Genomic DNA, 12540 nt, shown 5'->3' on the forward strand with positions numbered 1-12540 from the left:
GAGTGCGAAGTGCTTGGCCTAAATTTTAATAATGGTGGTGCACCTTCCGATTGGTCAATGTACGATGAGTAATGGCATTGCCACATGCCGATACTGGTGTTGAAATCTGCCAGGGTCAGGTATAGGGATCTGAGCAGCAATAGCTTTCAGGTAAAGGGGTAACTGGCCAAAATATTTGAAAACCACTGCTTCAGACTATCTGATAGCTCCAGGGTATCAAACTCATGTGGGCCATGGGCTGAATCCAGACCATTGTGGCTTCTCCCAGGCAGGATCCAGGGAGCCAGCAGCAGTTGTGGTAGGTCTAGGATGGAGCATATGTGCAGGTGGGAGAGGAGGCAGTAGCAAGATGGGATGATCTAATCAGGGATAGTCTTGCTTTGACCAGGGGGGTTGGACTAAATGACTTCCTGAGGTCTCTTTCAACTCTAATTTTCTAGGATAAGTGAGGGCTATATCTGCTCAGACCTCACTTGGCCCCCTGCCACTGATGGCAGTATTCATCAGGTACCAGGGATCTCAAATTCTGCATCAGGCCATGCTCCAGTGCCCACACAAGGCTGCAGCGCACTGGATTACCAGCAGATCTGTACGCCTGACACTTCTGTGACAGCCGGATCCAGGTCTTGGTAGGTGATGCGAGACCAGAAGAAAGGTTTGAGGCATATTACCAACAAAGACTGTTTATTTTATTTTCTAAGGGCAGAGTGCCAACAGCCTTTCAACAAGTAGACTACCTACGCAAAACATGTACACTGATGCTGCTGTCTAATCTCTAACTTCCCACCGGTAAGGGCCTGGGGAGAGGTGAAAACGAGTGCAATCGGCCTCTTGCAGGCTCGGATCAAGCGTGGTCTATGCTTACCTAACAAGGGAAGCAGCACCGTGACCGAGGAGGCGGTCTTCTTGGCTGCACCAGGGAAGACAGCTCTCCTGGCACAGGGACAGTACCTGCCAAGGTAATGTAGTAAACCTCCTACTTAGCTGCTGCAGTGGGAAGGTCTTGGCTTTAAGCCCACTTGATGGAAATGGGAGACTCCTCCCTGGCTTGCCCCTCGGGCCTTATGGCTGAGGGCAGGCAAAACTCAGGGGCATCTGAACCCCAAGCCTCCGGGCTTTGGCATGCAAGTAGCATGCCTGCCATAGGTTTTGGAAATATCTGAAGCCCCAGATGAGGGTGGAGGATGTGGGAGAAGGCCACCTCTGTTTCTCCCCAAAATCTCTGCTCTGTGACAGTTTGGTTAAGAGGGGCCCTGCAGAGGGTACACAACTTACCCTCTCTCTTTAGGTAACCTGACCTGGATACATTCCTGAGGGAGGGGGGAAACCTGCTCCCTCTGCCTACCTGACAGGCATCACATACCTGGGTGAGGGGCTTGGGCTCCCTGGGGAGCTAGGAACTGCCAGTCTACCCAGCAACTAGTGATGCATTTCAAATTGGTTGGCTGACTGCCAACAGGTGCTGGCCTCCATTGGACCAGGTAAATTAGGTCATAAGGGCTATACAAGTTAAGGACTGCCTGGGAGGAGGGGGCAGCAGCCATGAGGAAGACTCAGAGAGGGAGAAGAGCTGGACCATCTGAAACTTGATCATGAGTTTTGAGAGAGAGAGCAAGGAACTGCCTGCCTCCAGAGGGAAGCTCCACCTGCCTCTGGATGATACTTGTGAGTAAGCTACCTGAGATCTAACTAGATATATAGCTTGCAGTAACTCACATGTGTGATCAAAGGCTACCCAGCCATGCCAGTTTGCCCTATGGGATTTCTCTGATATTGCTCTACCCTGTACCCTATTGCAACCCTACCCCTTGTAACCAATAAAGTTCTCCTTTTGTACCTAGTGTGGGAGACTTATTAGGTTTGGGTCTAGATTATGCCTTGGGGTTCCCTTGGTTCAGCTGACTAAGGGAGACCACTACTTGTGCTTCCCACAGAGAGAAGCACCCCCAAGTGCTTAAAGTGAGTCAAGTACCCTTGAGGGCTACTAGGTCTGTGTTTCCCAGGGTGCACAGAGGCAGAATAAAGCCAACCCCCAGCACGTGTGCTGAGCATGGCACACCACTGCCAGCCCAGGCTCTGTGCAGCTGCTGCCAGCCACGGAGCCCAGGCTGCTCCCAGCAGGCGGCAGGGAGGCTGCAAGCCCTGCCTCCGTGGGCCGGCTGCAGCCGGGAGGCTGCAAACAGCTGCTCCAGGCGCACAGGCACCTTCCAAGGTAAGCACTCCGGCCAGAAAGCGTTGCCTACCCCATGTCTAGGCAAACACGTCCTCCAGAGCCTCTCAAGGCATCTAGCAGGAAAAACGCTCGTGCTGGCTCTGTGCATTACTCAGCAGCCTCCTTCCTGTTCCTGTAAAACTGTGCTGTGCTTGCCTACTGCTTGCAAAAGCAGCGACTCCTTCAAGCTGGGGCCAAGTTTCCCCACCTCCTCCATGCGAGGGCTGGTAAACACCACCACACCCACCTAAGAAAACTCGCCCAAAGTCTCCTGAGAAGCGGGGTCCCGGGCTGTGAAGCACCCGGACGGCCGCCGCGCTTCCAAAGTCTTTAGAGAAAGGGAGAGAGCCCCCCCCGTCCCCCTTCCTCTCCTGCGCGCTCAGCACCGCCCCCCGCCCCCGAAACGGCCCCCGCTCCCCCGCACAACACGGAAGAGGTGGCGGCCGCCACCCGGGACCGTGACCGGGCTGTGACGGCGGCGCGGGGCTTTTCCGCCTGGGCTCTCCCCCCTCCACAACCCCGCGGCTGCGGCAGGACCGGACCCGCAGCGCCCAGGCCGCCCTCAGCGGCCCCGGCCCCGGCCCCGGGCGGCTCGCGGGCTCCGGCCGGTACCTGGCGGCGGCGTTGGCGGGTCGCGGAAGCGGACGTGGCGGGCGCGGGGCAGCGGCAGGCGGGCGGCGGCCCCGCGGAGCAGGCGGCCGCCGCGGCCCGTGACGGCGGTGAGGTAGTCCATGGGCGCGGGGCGCCGAGCCGCGCTCCGCAACTTGTTGGCCAAAGTTTCGGGCGGCCCCGCCCCGCCCCGTTTCAAGTAACCGCGTCCCGGGGCGGGGCGGGGCGGGCGGGCTCGTGTGTCGGGCCCGGCCGGGGAGGCTGCAGCGAGCCGGTGGGTGAGCTCGCGCAGACCCTGGCGCTGTGGGGCGGGACGCTTTCCAAACCTAGCAGTGACCCCCCCCCCACAAAGCAAGGGTAGAGCGACACGACTCGGAGCCTTGGTCCCAAAACAAGAGAGGAGGCAAAAGTCACTTTTTGGCCGGGCAGGAAGTAGGCAGCAGGTGAAGGGCCTCAGCCTTTGGAAACAGCATTACCAATAACTCTTCTCCCCTGAGGTCTCCCTTGAGGGGTGGCAGACTGCGCTTACTGATGCCAATGAACGTGCACGCTCGATGCTGGAGTCAAAGCGGCCAGAGATGCCACGCAGGTTTCCTCAGCGGTCAGCCGGTCCCATCCTGTGGAGCTACAGCCCAGGGAGCACCAAGGACTGCCACAGATACAGGCCCTCTCTTCCTCTTGTGAATTGGGAGGTGAAAGTCTAGTCTATTGAACCCCAATTCGACGTTCGATAAAAATCAATGTCTCTTGTTTTATAAAGTCTCAATGCACAACTGTTTTGTTTTGGTATAGCGCACACCATTGAAGGGCATGACTCTGGGACTGAAAAAAGTTACCAATCCATTTTAAACAGTGCTCATTAACTATGGCAATCACCTGTAAACAGGTTTGACTACATGGGCTAAGCTTTGTGGGCCTCATTAAGACTGCTTACCTTCTTCAGAGACCTCCTAAAACTGCGTAATCTTGCAACTGGCAGTTGCTAGTCAGTTCAGACCTGCTTCTGAAGCCTTGAAATGGATGGTCCCCAGTTAGTTTTACCACATATTCAGTTATCAGAAAAATGCTATGCACTTCAGCAGTTTCTGCCTTTAATTAATACACTTGTAACTGGAGTTTGGCACACATTGGGAAATGCTTTGTTTTATGCACTTGTCAATTATGCACACAATGGCTATCCAGTAATGAGGTGCTTTGTGGTGCTTGTACAAAGTTTTTGCTTCTAGGAAATAGCACTGGATCCCTGGGGCCTATAGGAGTGGTCCCCAGCCTATGGCATGTCTGTAACATAGTGCCTATACCACCCTCTCAAGTTGCTTGCAACCACAGAAAGTTAAAATTTGAAGTAGACAGAACAAAACGTGATGTTGCCCATAGCTTGTTATTTGTTCAATAGTGGGCATGTCTACACATGGAATTAACGTACCTGAATAAACTGGAGCTTATTGCACATGGGCATTTGTATGTGTGCCCAGGACCAATAAACTCAGGAGCAATAAACTCTGGAGTTTATTGGTGCGTAGCACATTGAGCTGGGTTGAAGCCGCCTTGGCTGGCAGGGGGCCCCCGAGGTAAGCCTGCCAGCCTCAGGCTGCTCCCCCCTGGTTCAACATGCAGCAAAGGGGCTTGCTGAGGCACGAGTGTGCTTCAGTGCAGGGCTAGCCAGCAGGCAGCCCCCAGACTGAAGCACTCTCATGCCCCAGCCAGCCCCTCCAGCATCTACACATGAGCTGCTGTGGAATTTTTTTCTGCACAGTAGGATAGGACTTGTATTTACTATCCTGCTATGGCATAAATTAGTTTAGTCCAGCCTAATAGTGGTGCATGTGTAGACGCTGAGATGTTTACTGTGTAGCTAATTAGTCAACTGTGCAGGAAATGCACCTTCTGTTGCCTAAAGGCCAGCAAAGGATGGGGACTACTCTGTCCCACTTCTACCAATCAGGTTAGTGCTTGAATTGTACAACATGAAATATGTTTCTGAATTTCACAACCAAAGCAACCTTTAAAAAAAAGTTAGGGAAGAAAATTACTGGATTTTATATCCAAGGTAAATTTTCTTTTACTGATCAATTCTGCCATTCAGGCTCCTATCCAGAAATAGAATTTGTGCAGATAGGAGGACTGGTATCAAGACTTAGTGACCATTTTTACATTTAATAGCTGTGATATTCTAGTCTAAAGAGTTTTAGATTCAAACTACCTTCAAGATTTGCTTTTATTTTGACAAATTGAATGTGTTCTAAACAGACAAATAATGTCTCTGAAATATCACCATGAGGATAACTAAATTCGTTACTCTTCCTTTCGGGCCTGTGTGCTCTGTCTATTCTGCTGTATATGTTGTAAGTTACTTAAGTACTTCAATTGGTTTTAGCTCTAAAGGCAGGTGTTAAGCTAAGGTCAGACTACCACAGCTAGCTATCTCTCTCTACAATTACTTGAGACACTTAACCCAGGAAGTCCCTTTCCTCTTTTATGGGAGTTTTTAAAATTCTGAGGAGAACATGAATAATAATTAGGCTACTTATTCCAATAGGCAACGACTTCTTTATTCCAGGCTACCTAAAGAAGTTGTGGAATCTCCATCCCTGGAATTTTTCAAGAACAGCCTAGGGCAGTTTAGTCAGGAATAATCCTGCCTTGAGCAGGAGGTTGGACCAGAATCTAGATGACCTTATGAGATACTTTCCAGCCCTACAATCCTATGATCCTAACATTTATTCTAGTATCTATGCAAGAATTCAAAGTAGAGGAATGTTATATTAAAATGGCTGCAAAGACAAATATAATAAAAATACTGCAAGGGATATACGTTTCTTCAGAGCAACATTCTAAACACGGCAATAGATGAAGATGAATGTAAGCCTAATTTAAAGAGTAAATCAACCAGTATGAACGATCAATAAAACTGAAGATTTCAGCATTGGTCTTCAGAACATGAGAGACTATTTTTGCATGTCGAACTTTGGATGCTTGTGACCTGATTTCAGCTTTTCAACTACTTTTCGCACCTCTGAAAATTAGATTCTGTAGAGAAGATTGTACTCATAGTTTTCCAGAATGTAATGACAGAATCTACATTATTTGGTTAAATTTTATATAATAATTCTGAACCTAAAACAACATTTTTATTTTCTTGTTTTCATTAATAATATATCTCAAGATTACAATATCAGAAGTTTATGGAAACATCTTCCAGGACCTCGCTTCATATTTAATTGCTCAAGACCAGTTTATTATAAAAGAAATGTTGTTCTGTATAGAATTTTTATGGTTTCAGAGGATCAGTCCTGAGCCTAATGGGCGTCTGTGTGCATGCTCTTTTAATGATCCCCACTTGGTGAGATACCAGCAGAACCAAGTTAATTGTTGGTGCTGTACACAGATGCCTGCCTCTCTCTGTGCCAGCCTCTTATTGATGTTTTCTGTTCTTTCATCATGCATTTTGAAATCGAATTTGGAAAAGACTGACATACGGTTGATAACTCCATATATTTGCTAGCTAATCACTTCCTCCTTCATATAAGCATTAATGATGCAACCAGATTTTTCTTTCAGAATGGGGAATCAAAAAGTGATTATAGATCATTCATTTGACTCTTAACAGTCAATCAGTGATTTAATCCTCTTTTTGTTTTTGTGCAGCCTGACTGAAACTGTTCTCTCTCTCTCTCTCTCTCTCTCTAATGCTCATTAAATGTTCATCATCTACCCTAGTAATGTTACATCTTTATAATGAGCTTCCTAGCGCATACTCAGAAGCAATAGGGCCTGATTCTCATGCCCCTTTATACTGCCAGACTGGTTTAAAAGGGCATAGAGTATAAATGAGAATCAACATGATACAATAAAAAGTGGAGTGTTATATAGTGCTTTCAGTACATACTCAAAATGTTATTGATCATATCAGTAGTTAATCACTAAATATATATTAGTTTCAACCATATCTCCTTTAACTACTAATGTTCCATAGGTTTCCATATTCCAAAATCACATTTCACTTATATCAGGCAAGAGATTAATGTGTGCAGCAAAATTCTGCAATAGTACAACTATTCTAACATGTACCTTCTAAGCGTTTACTGACATCCTCCCACTAATTGATAACTTAAAATCTGTTGGGACATTTTTCTGAGCAGCAATATTAAACCACAGTGTGCCAACAATAATACTCAGTTATTGAGTATACTATTTTATATATATATATATAAATATTATAAGATTTACTTAAAGAAAAGCAAAATAATATTGACCTTCACCCTACTCCAGTTATCTGACTCCTTTATGGGACAGAGTGAACCGACTGGGTCAAAGTCACACAGCTAATCAGTCACAGAAATTAATATTAACAACGTATCCTACCCCTAGTCCCACTTTTAACCACTGGACCAAGCTGCATTTCCACCAGAGCTCTGCACCCTGGACATGGGTGATTCAAGAGCCAGCTACAGTAGCCATTTTTGTGACCTGTCCTCCCAAAGATTGTGCCCAATGCCCTAGTTGCTTCCCCCTTCCCCACAATTATGCTAGAGATATCCATCATGTTGAAGGGTCTGAATTTGGAAATGTCTTAAAGAATGGCTATTTGGTGGCCATAAGTCTTAAGACTACAGACCTTAGAAAACTGAATATCCACAGACTTTAGAAAACCACTGTCTTGCCTTAGAAGACAAAATTTAAAACAATTTTATAAAGGTTTTTTTTTTAATTGAACAAGAGAGGTTTGATTTCTTTGAGGATATTATCTTCTAGGTTTTCCATCACCTTTAGCTGGTTTTGGATGACAGTTTTAAAGAGCACAGTTATTTGGAGAAGGTTTTATTTTCTAGTTGTAACTGAAATCTTTACTGGTAGGTACAAATTAGTGCTATGCAGACCCAAGGAAGAGCTGCAAGCAAAAGCAGCTTCATGAGCTCCGTAATGTCCTTAAGCATCCAATACTGCAGGTGGGAAAGTGGCACAGTTCAGGGGCATGCTAGCCCTGTCCCTATTCTTCTGGTTACATCCTGAATGTCACAATGTGATTGTACCTTATACTGTCTCCCATTTTCCCTCATTCTACATCAGACTGTATTGTGTTCCATTTCCTCATCTTCTGCATTGTATGCTTCAGTGGCCCTAACTTTGGAATTTAGAAACCATATGCAAATATGTAAAAAAGCTTATGAGTATGGAAGACACTGGAATTTATAAAAATTCTAAAATAAAACCTATACACTGGCATCAATGAGGTGGCCCTTTGGCCATGTCCACACAAGTGTGGACATTTGGTTCTCTGGGGACAACTAACAGCAGGACACTTTGTGCTGCCACTAGTTGTCCCCAGGGAATGCCCGTATCACATGCCCTCTGGCGTGTGGTAGGTTACCCCGCATGGGGTAGGGGAGACTGGGGCCAGCACTGGGGCTTCCTGGGGCTGCAGTAGTGGTAATCCTGTCGCTCAGAGCCTAGCTGGAAGATGGAGTGTGGCTCCAGCCAGCCAGGCTGCACTCTTGAGTGGCATGCACTGTCCCCATGTGCACCGCTCCACTTTTTTGTGTGTGCAGGTTTTACAACTCCTGGATATCATGTCTGCAGCACCACTGCACAGTTGCGCTCATCTGGATGCAGACCTTATGTCCAAAAGGGCTAAATATACAAAGAGAATGGCCATCGACTACATTAGGTCTGTCTCTGCATTTCCTCTTTTGATTGTTGTGCTGTTATCATTTTTGTAATAAATCTTAGCACTTTTCCATGTTTTGTGGCAGACTTCCCTTCATGTAGGTAATCATTATAGAGGGAATGGCTGATTTAAAAAAAAAAAAAAAATGGCTGGTGAGCCTTTTGGGCTTTCTGGGATGCTCCTGACTTTAACCCCCCTCCCCACCTCCCTCTGGATTCAGTGGCTGAAACCTTATTGTACATACCTTTTTCTGAGGCATATAAATCCACGTAGGACATTCTTGAAGTTCTCTTTGGAATGAAAACCAGAGTGTGGTATGTTTATCTTGTTGAGAGGAAGTTCTGCTTTTTTCTGATGAAACTTCCTTTTTAGGGAACATCTGCTCTCTTTTGCCCTCCTCCACTGGCACAAAAGTGCCTGCATGTGTGATTCACTTGCTCCCAAATCAACATGCAGGAAACCTATGGCTGGTTACTCACTCTGTCCCTTTACGGACAACTACTAAAATTTACCCTGAAAAGTCAAAAGCATTGTATTTATCTAGTTGTCTTCTTTGAAGGTCATCCTTGTGTAATTCTTAAAATGAGAGATCAGTTTACAGACAGATGTTCTTCAGCTCAGATCAGCAGCTTGACCTAGGCTTTTCTCTCTCTCTCTCTCTCTCTCTCTCTCTCACACACACTTTAATGCCTTCAGAGCTTTCACAAGAGGTGAAGTACACTATGCCTTCACTCAAGTGACTTAGCTTCACTCAAATAAGAAAGGCCGGTGCAAGGCCCAGCACATTACTTATGTTCCACATAAAGGGCTTAGGTGATACAATAGAGCCTTACTATGGTTAATTTTAAATGGTTATTTGTAATCTTTTTTGCTGTATTATTCCATTGGCAGGCCCCCAATGGAGAATGCCTATTCTTTGTGCTGCATATTTCATCCTGGTCACTGCCACTGGGTGGAAAACAGTCTTGATAGGAAATAAATAGATCTGAGATAGCTATTTAGGTGTCTGTATCGGAAACAGAAGGCCTTAGTCAGACCGGGATCTGGCACCAGCAGTGACTTAGTGACTAACAACGCTGAGCATGGACTTTTTATCTTCAAGGACACAGGATGCTGTATTCTGTACCAGCTAAGTTTCTTTGGCTAGATACAGACTTTACACCTATCTTGCTTTAGGGAGGCAGAATGAACTCTAAGTTAACCCTCAGTGGATGAGGTGTATTAGACTAAAGTGCTTTCTGTTACAGCACTTTTTCAAACGTCTGTGCCAGATCCCATCGAGGCTTAACAGAGAGTGTGACCAAGGCCATCCCAGGAGGCGTTATACAGGGCTGTACTTTAGACTCAGGCAGAACTCCTGTACTCTGCCCAAGTGCTGGGTTGGCCCTGCCCCCTTGGCTGTCACTGACGCAGAGGGGGCTGGGAAGAGGGGCCACTCCAGCAGTCTCCTGGGAGATTACAGAAGGGTACCTAGCAGTCAATGAGGGCAGGCTCCGAGCCCTTCCACTGTATTTTTGGTTAGCTCATGCTTTAACTTGTAGCACTTTTAAGTAAAGTGCTATAGAGTGCTTATGCCAGGGGCTCTGTGAACATCTTGCCTTTGCTACCTTCACATTCAGTATGGATATTAGCAAGTTACAGCACACCAGGCTGGAAATGATGAATGCCTGGCTAATTATCAGGAAGAATAGGTGTTGTCTCTTGGGAAACGGGGGGTGAAGAGAAGGTATTTTCTAGCCACTTGCTACCTAGGTATTTGGGTTTGAAAGACTGTAAAGTTTGATAAATAAAGGGCTGAAAACAAACCAGACTGAAAAGAAACAGAACAACCGCTTACTTCAGTTTATTAAACAAAAAGGCCCCCAAATCAGATTTTTTGTAACTGGGTTTAACCCAGCAAGTGAAAGTCATTCTGCTTGCTTGCACTCATTCTGCATTTAACTCAAAATGTAAGTAAAATTCAGTTGTTCAAATTATATTAACAAATCTAGTATACCGACTATATTGTTTCTGCCTTCTTCAAATAAAGTAACAAGTTACATGCCCTATTGTGTGCTGTTTGTTTCTATAAGTAATAAAAATCACAGCTGATCATTTTAAAGTGCTCCTTGCTGCTATACTTTTTTGTAAAGTTATTTTTTTATTCTCACTGGGTACGTCTACATGTCACCATACTTTAGGACTTATTTTTGGATGTCCTAAAGCACAATGCAGTAACTGCCCGTACTGTGCTGTACGCCGTGCATGGTTAGATTTTGCTGCTATGTAACCGTAACAGCGTACTAAAACTGGGGAGTGCACCGCTACGGCAGTATAGCTGCTGGTCATGTGCAGACCCACGTGATTGCTACGTCTCTGTAGCGCGTCACTACGTCACCGTAGGGCAATGTGTAGATGCACCCATTGTGTGTAAATATTTAAAACCATTTAAAATTAAATTTAGCTTGCTTTAGGTCCCCAGGTAATGTCTCCTTTTGGATAAAAACCATTCAGAGATTTTAATCTTCACCACAGGATCAACAGCAATAGCCCAGGCTTCTTGAAAACAAGATGGCTACAGCAATTTCAAACATGAACATGTTTAAAAAAAAGCAGCGGTAGACATTTGTGCCTCCCTAAAAATCTGATAAGCTGGACCCCAGGAGAAAAGGTACTATGCACTTTCTCAAAAATAAGTGGAAAACCTAGAGTAGGAGCAACTGTTTAGCGTGTGCAGAGGAGCAGCTGGCCTGAAAGGAAATGAAGCTGTGTGACTCGCTAAATTGCCTATGCTTTTGTTAGAGAGAATGCAGCACTTACCAGGACATCTCTTGTACCCCTCCTCCTTTTCAACCCCCCAACTGACTTTTGCAGGATGGTGGAAAAACTGCTCTTCTCTTACTTGAAGGATTCTGAGTTGGGCAATCTAATGAAGATACAAAGTGTTTTGGCTTCACATGGTTGAGAGGAGCTTGGTGAATGGTAAGAAATTCAAGCTTACAAGCAATTAACCAAGCCTAAGCTAGTTCTCCCAACACTCAAAAAGCCATTTGTTTTTTTTTTTTAAAAAAAAGGGTACAAAGCAGGGGCCTTGCTTTTCAACCTTTTTTGGTGATTAAATACCAAGCTCTGCACCAGATGTCCATGTGTAAGTCAAGATACACACATGTTCTTAACATTGTCCTGCAACTAACTGGTTAGGGTTGCACCTACATCCTCCCCACTAGGGAATCTGGCCTGTGGGTCTACCATGCAGTGGATTAATTCATGCTGATTTTCCATGTTTCCACCTCCCTCCCCACATACTTCCTTTCACATGGCATCAAACTTCCAGAATGGAATGCAGTATCACAGGGCAGTTCTCTTTAAGTGCCAGACAAAGGAAACAGATTTCACCTGCACGCCTGTCTGTATCTGGAACTCCTCTACCGTAGAACTGGTCAGGTTCCATTCCTTGCTCTAAGGGTTTTTCTGTTGCTCTATTATAGGCACTACATTTAATTTTAAGATTAAAATAGACTTAGCTAGATATCCAAATCTAGGTCTCAAAGTCAATATAAACATATGTAGCCAAGCAAATGTGTCACCATGCAAGTACCCAGATGTGTACATATCCTTTAACGTATTGAAATACTAATTTTGTGGCTATAAATGTATACATTGCTCAACTAATTACCAAGGGCTACATACCCCAATATATTTTAAGAGGTGTAACTCAGACCTCTACATTTGAAAATTTAGCCTAACACATATGAGAGTACATAAGATGCCCCTTTATTTACTGTGTTTTACTGAATTCATAATGAAAACGATAGAAACTCTGGAACAGTAATTTCTATTCTGGGCATGAACAGGGAACCTGATCTTAAAATCAAGACTGAAAGTCTTCAAAGCAATTGAATGTGGCTCTGATACTAAATTAAAAGGTCAGTATGATCATAGGAATAGTAAACATTTTCCTGGTCCGAAGTACTACATTCTACAACTGTTCTTCGTGGTATTCAAAGTCCACTGGGAATCTAAACTTGCAAAGGTTCCCTAATGTTTTTTTCTGAAAAGGCAGTATTCACAA

The 12540-nt window shown here is 45.3% G+C and overlaps 1 protein-coding gene and 1 long non-coding RNA gene across 7 annotated transcripts in view; one reads left to right on the forward strand and one right to left on the reverse strand.

Annotated features, from left to right (window-relative positions):
- OXR1 (oxidation resistance 1) overlaps positions 1-12540 on the reverse strand; it is a 532223-nt gene that overhangs the window by 135059 nt on the left and 384624 nt on the right. The window contains exon 1 of one of the 6 annotated variants that reach the window (XM_019495711.2): positions 8734-8968. The exons of 4 other annotated variants lie outside the window; for them this stretch is intronic. In XM_019495711.2, the coding sequence (XP_019351256.1) occupies positions 8734-8767 (34 nt within the window). In that variant the 5' untranslated portion in view covers positions 8768-8968. Of the gene's footprint in view, positions 1-2824; positions 3025-8733; positions 8969-12540 lie in introns of those variants that run through there. One more of the 6 variants, XM_059723813.1, reaches the window with a different exon arrangement.
- On the forward strand, positions 2039-10533 carry LOC109285202 (uncharacterized). The gene is made up of 2 exons (XR_002092862.2): positions 2039-2212; positions 3319-10533. It is a non-coding gene; the product is annotated as an uncharacterized LOC109285202 (long non-coding RNA).

This window comes from Alligator mississippiensis, chromosome 3 (assembly GCF_030867095.1).
Source record: "Alligator mississippiensis isolate rAllMis1 chromosome 3, rAllMis1, whole genome shotgun sequence".
Lineage (NCBI taxonomy): Eukaryota > Metazoa > Chordata > Crocodylia > Alligatoridae > Alligator > Alligator mississippiensis.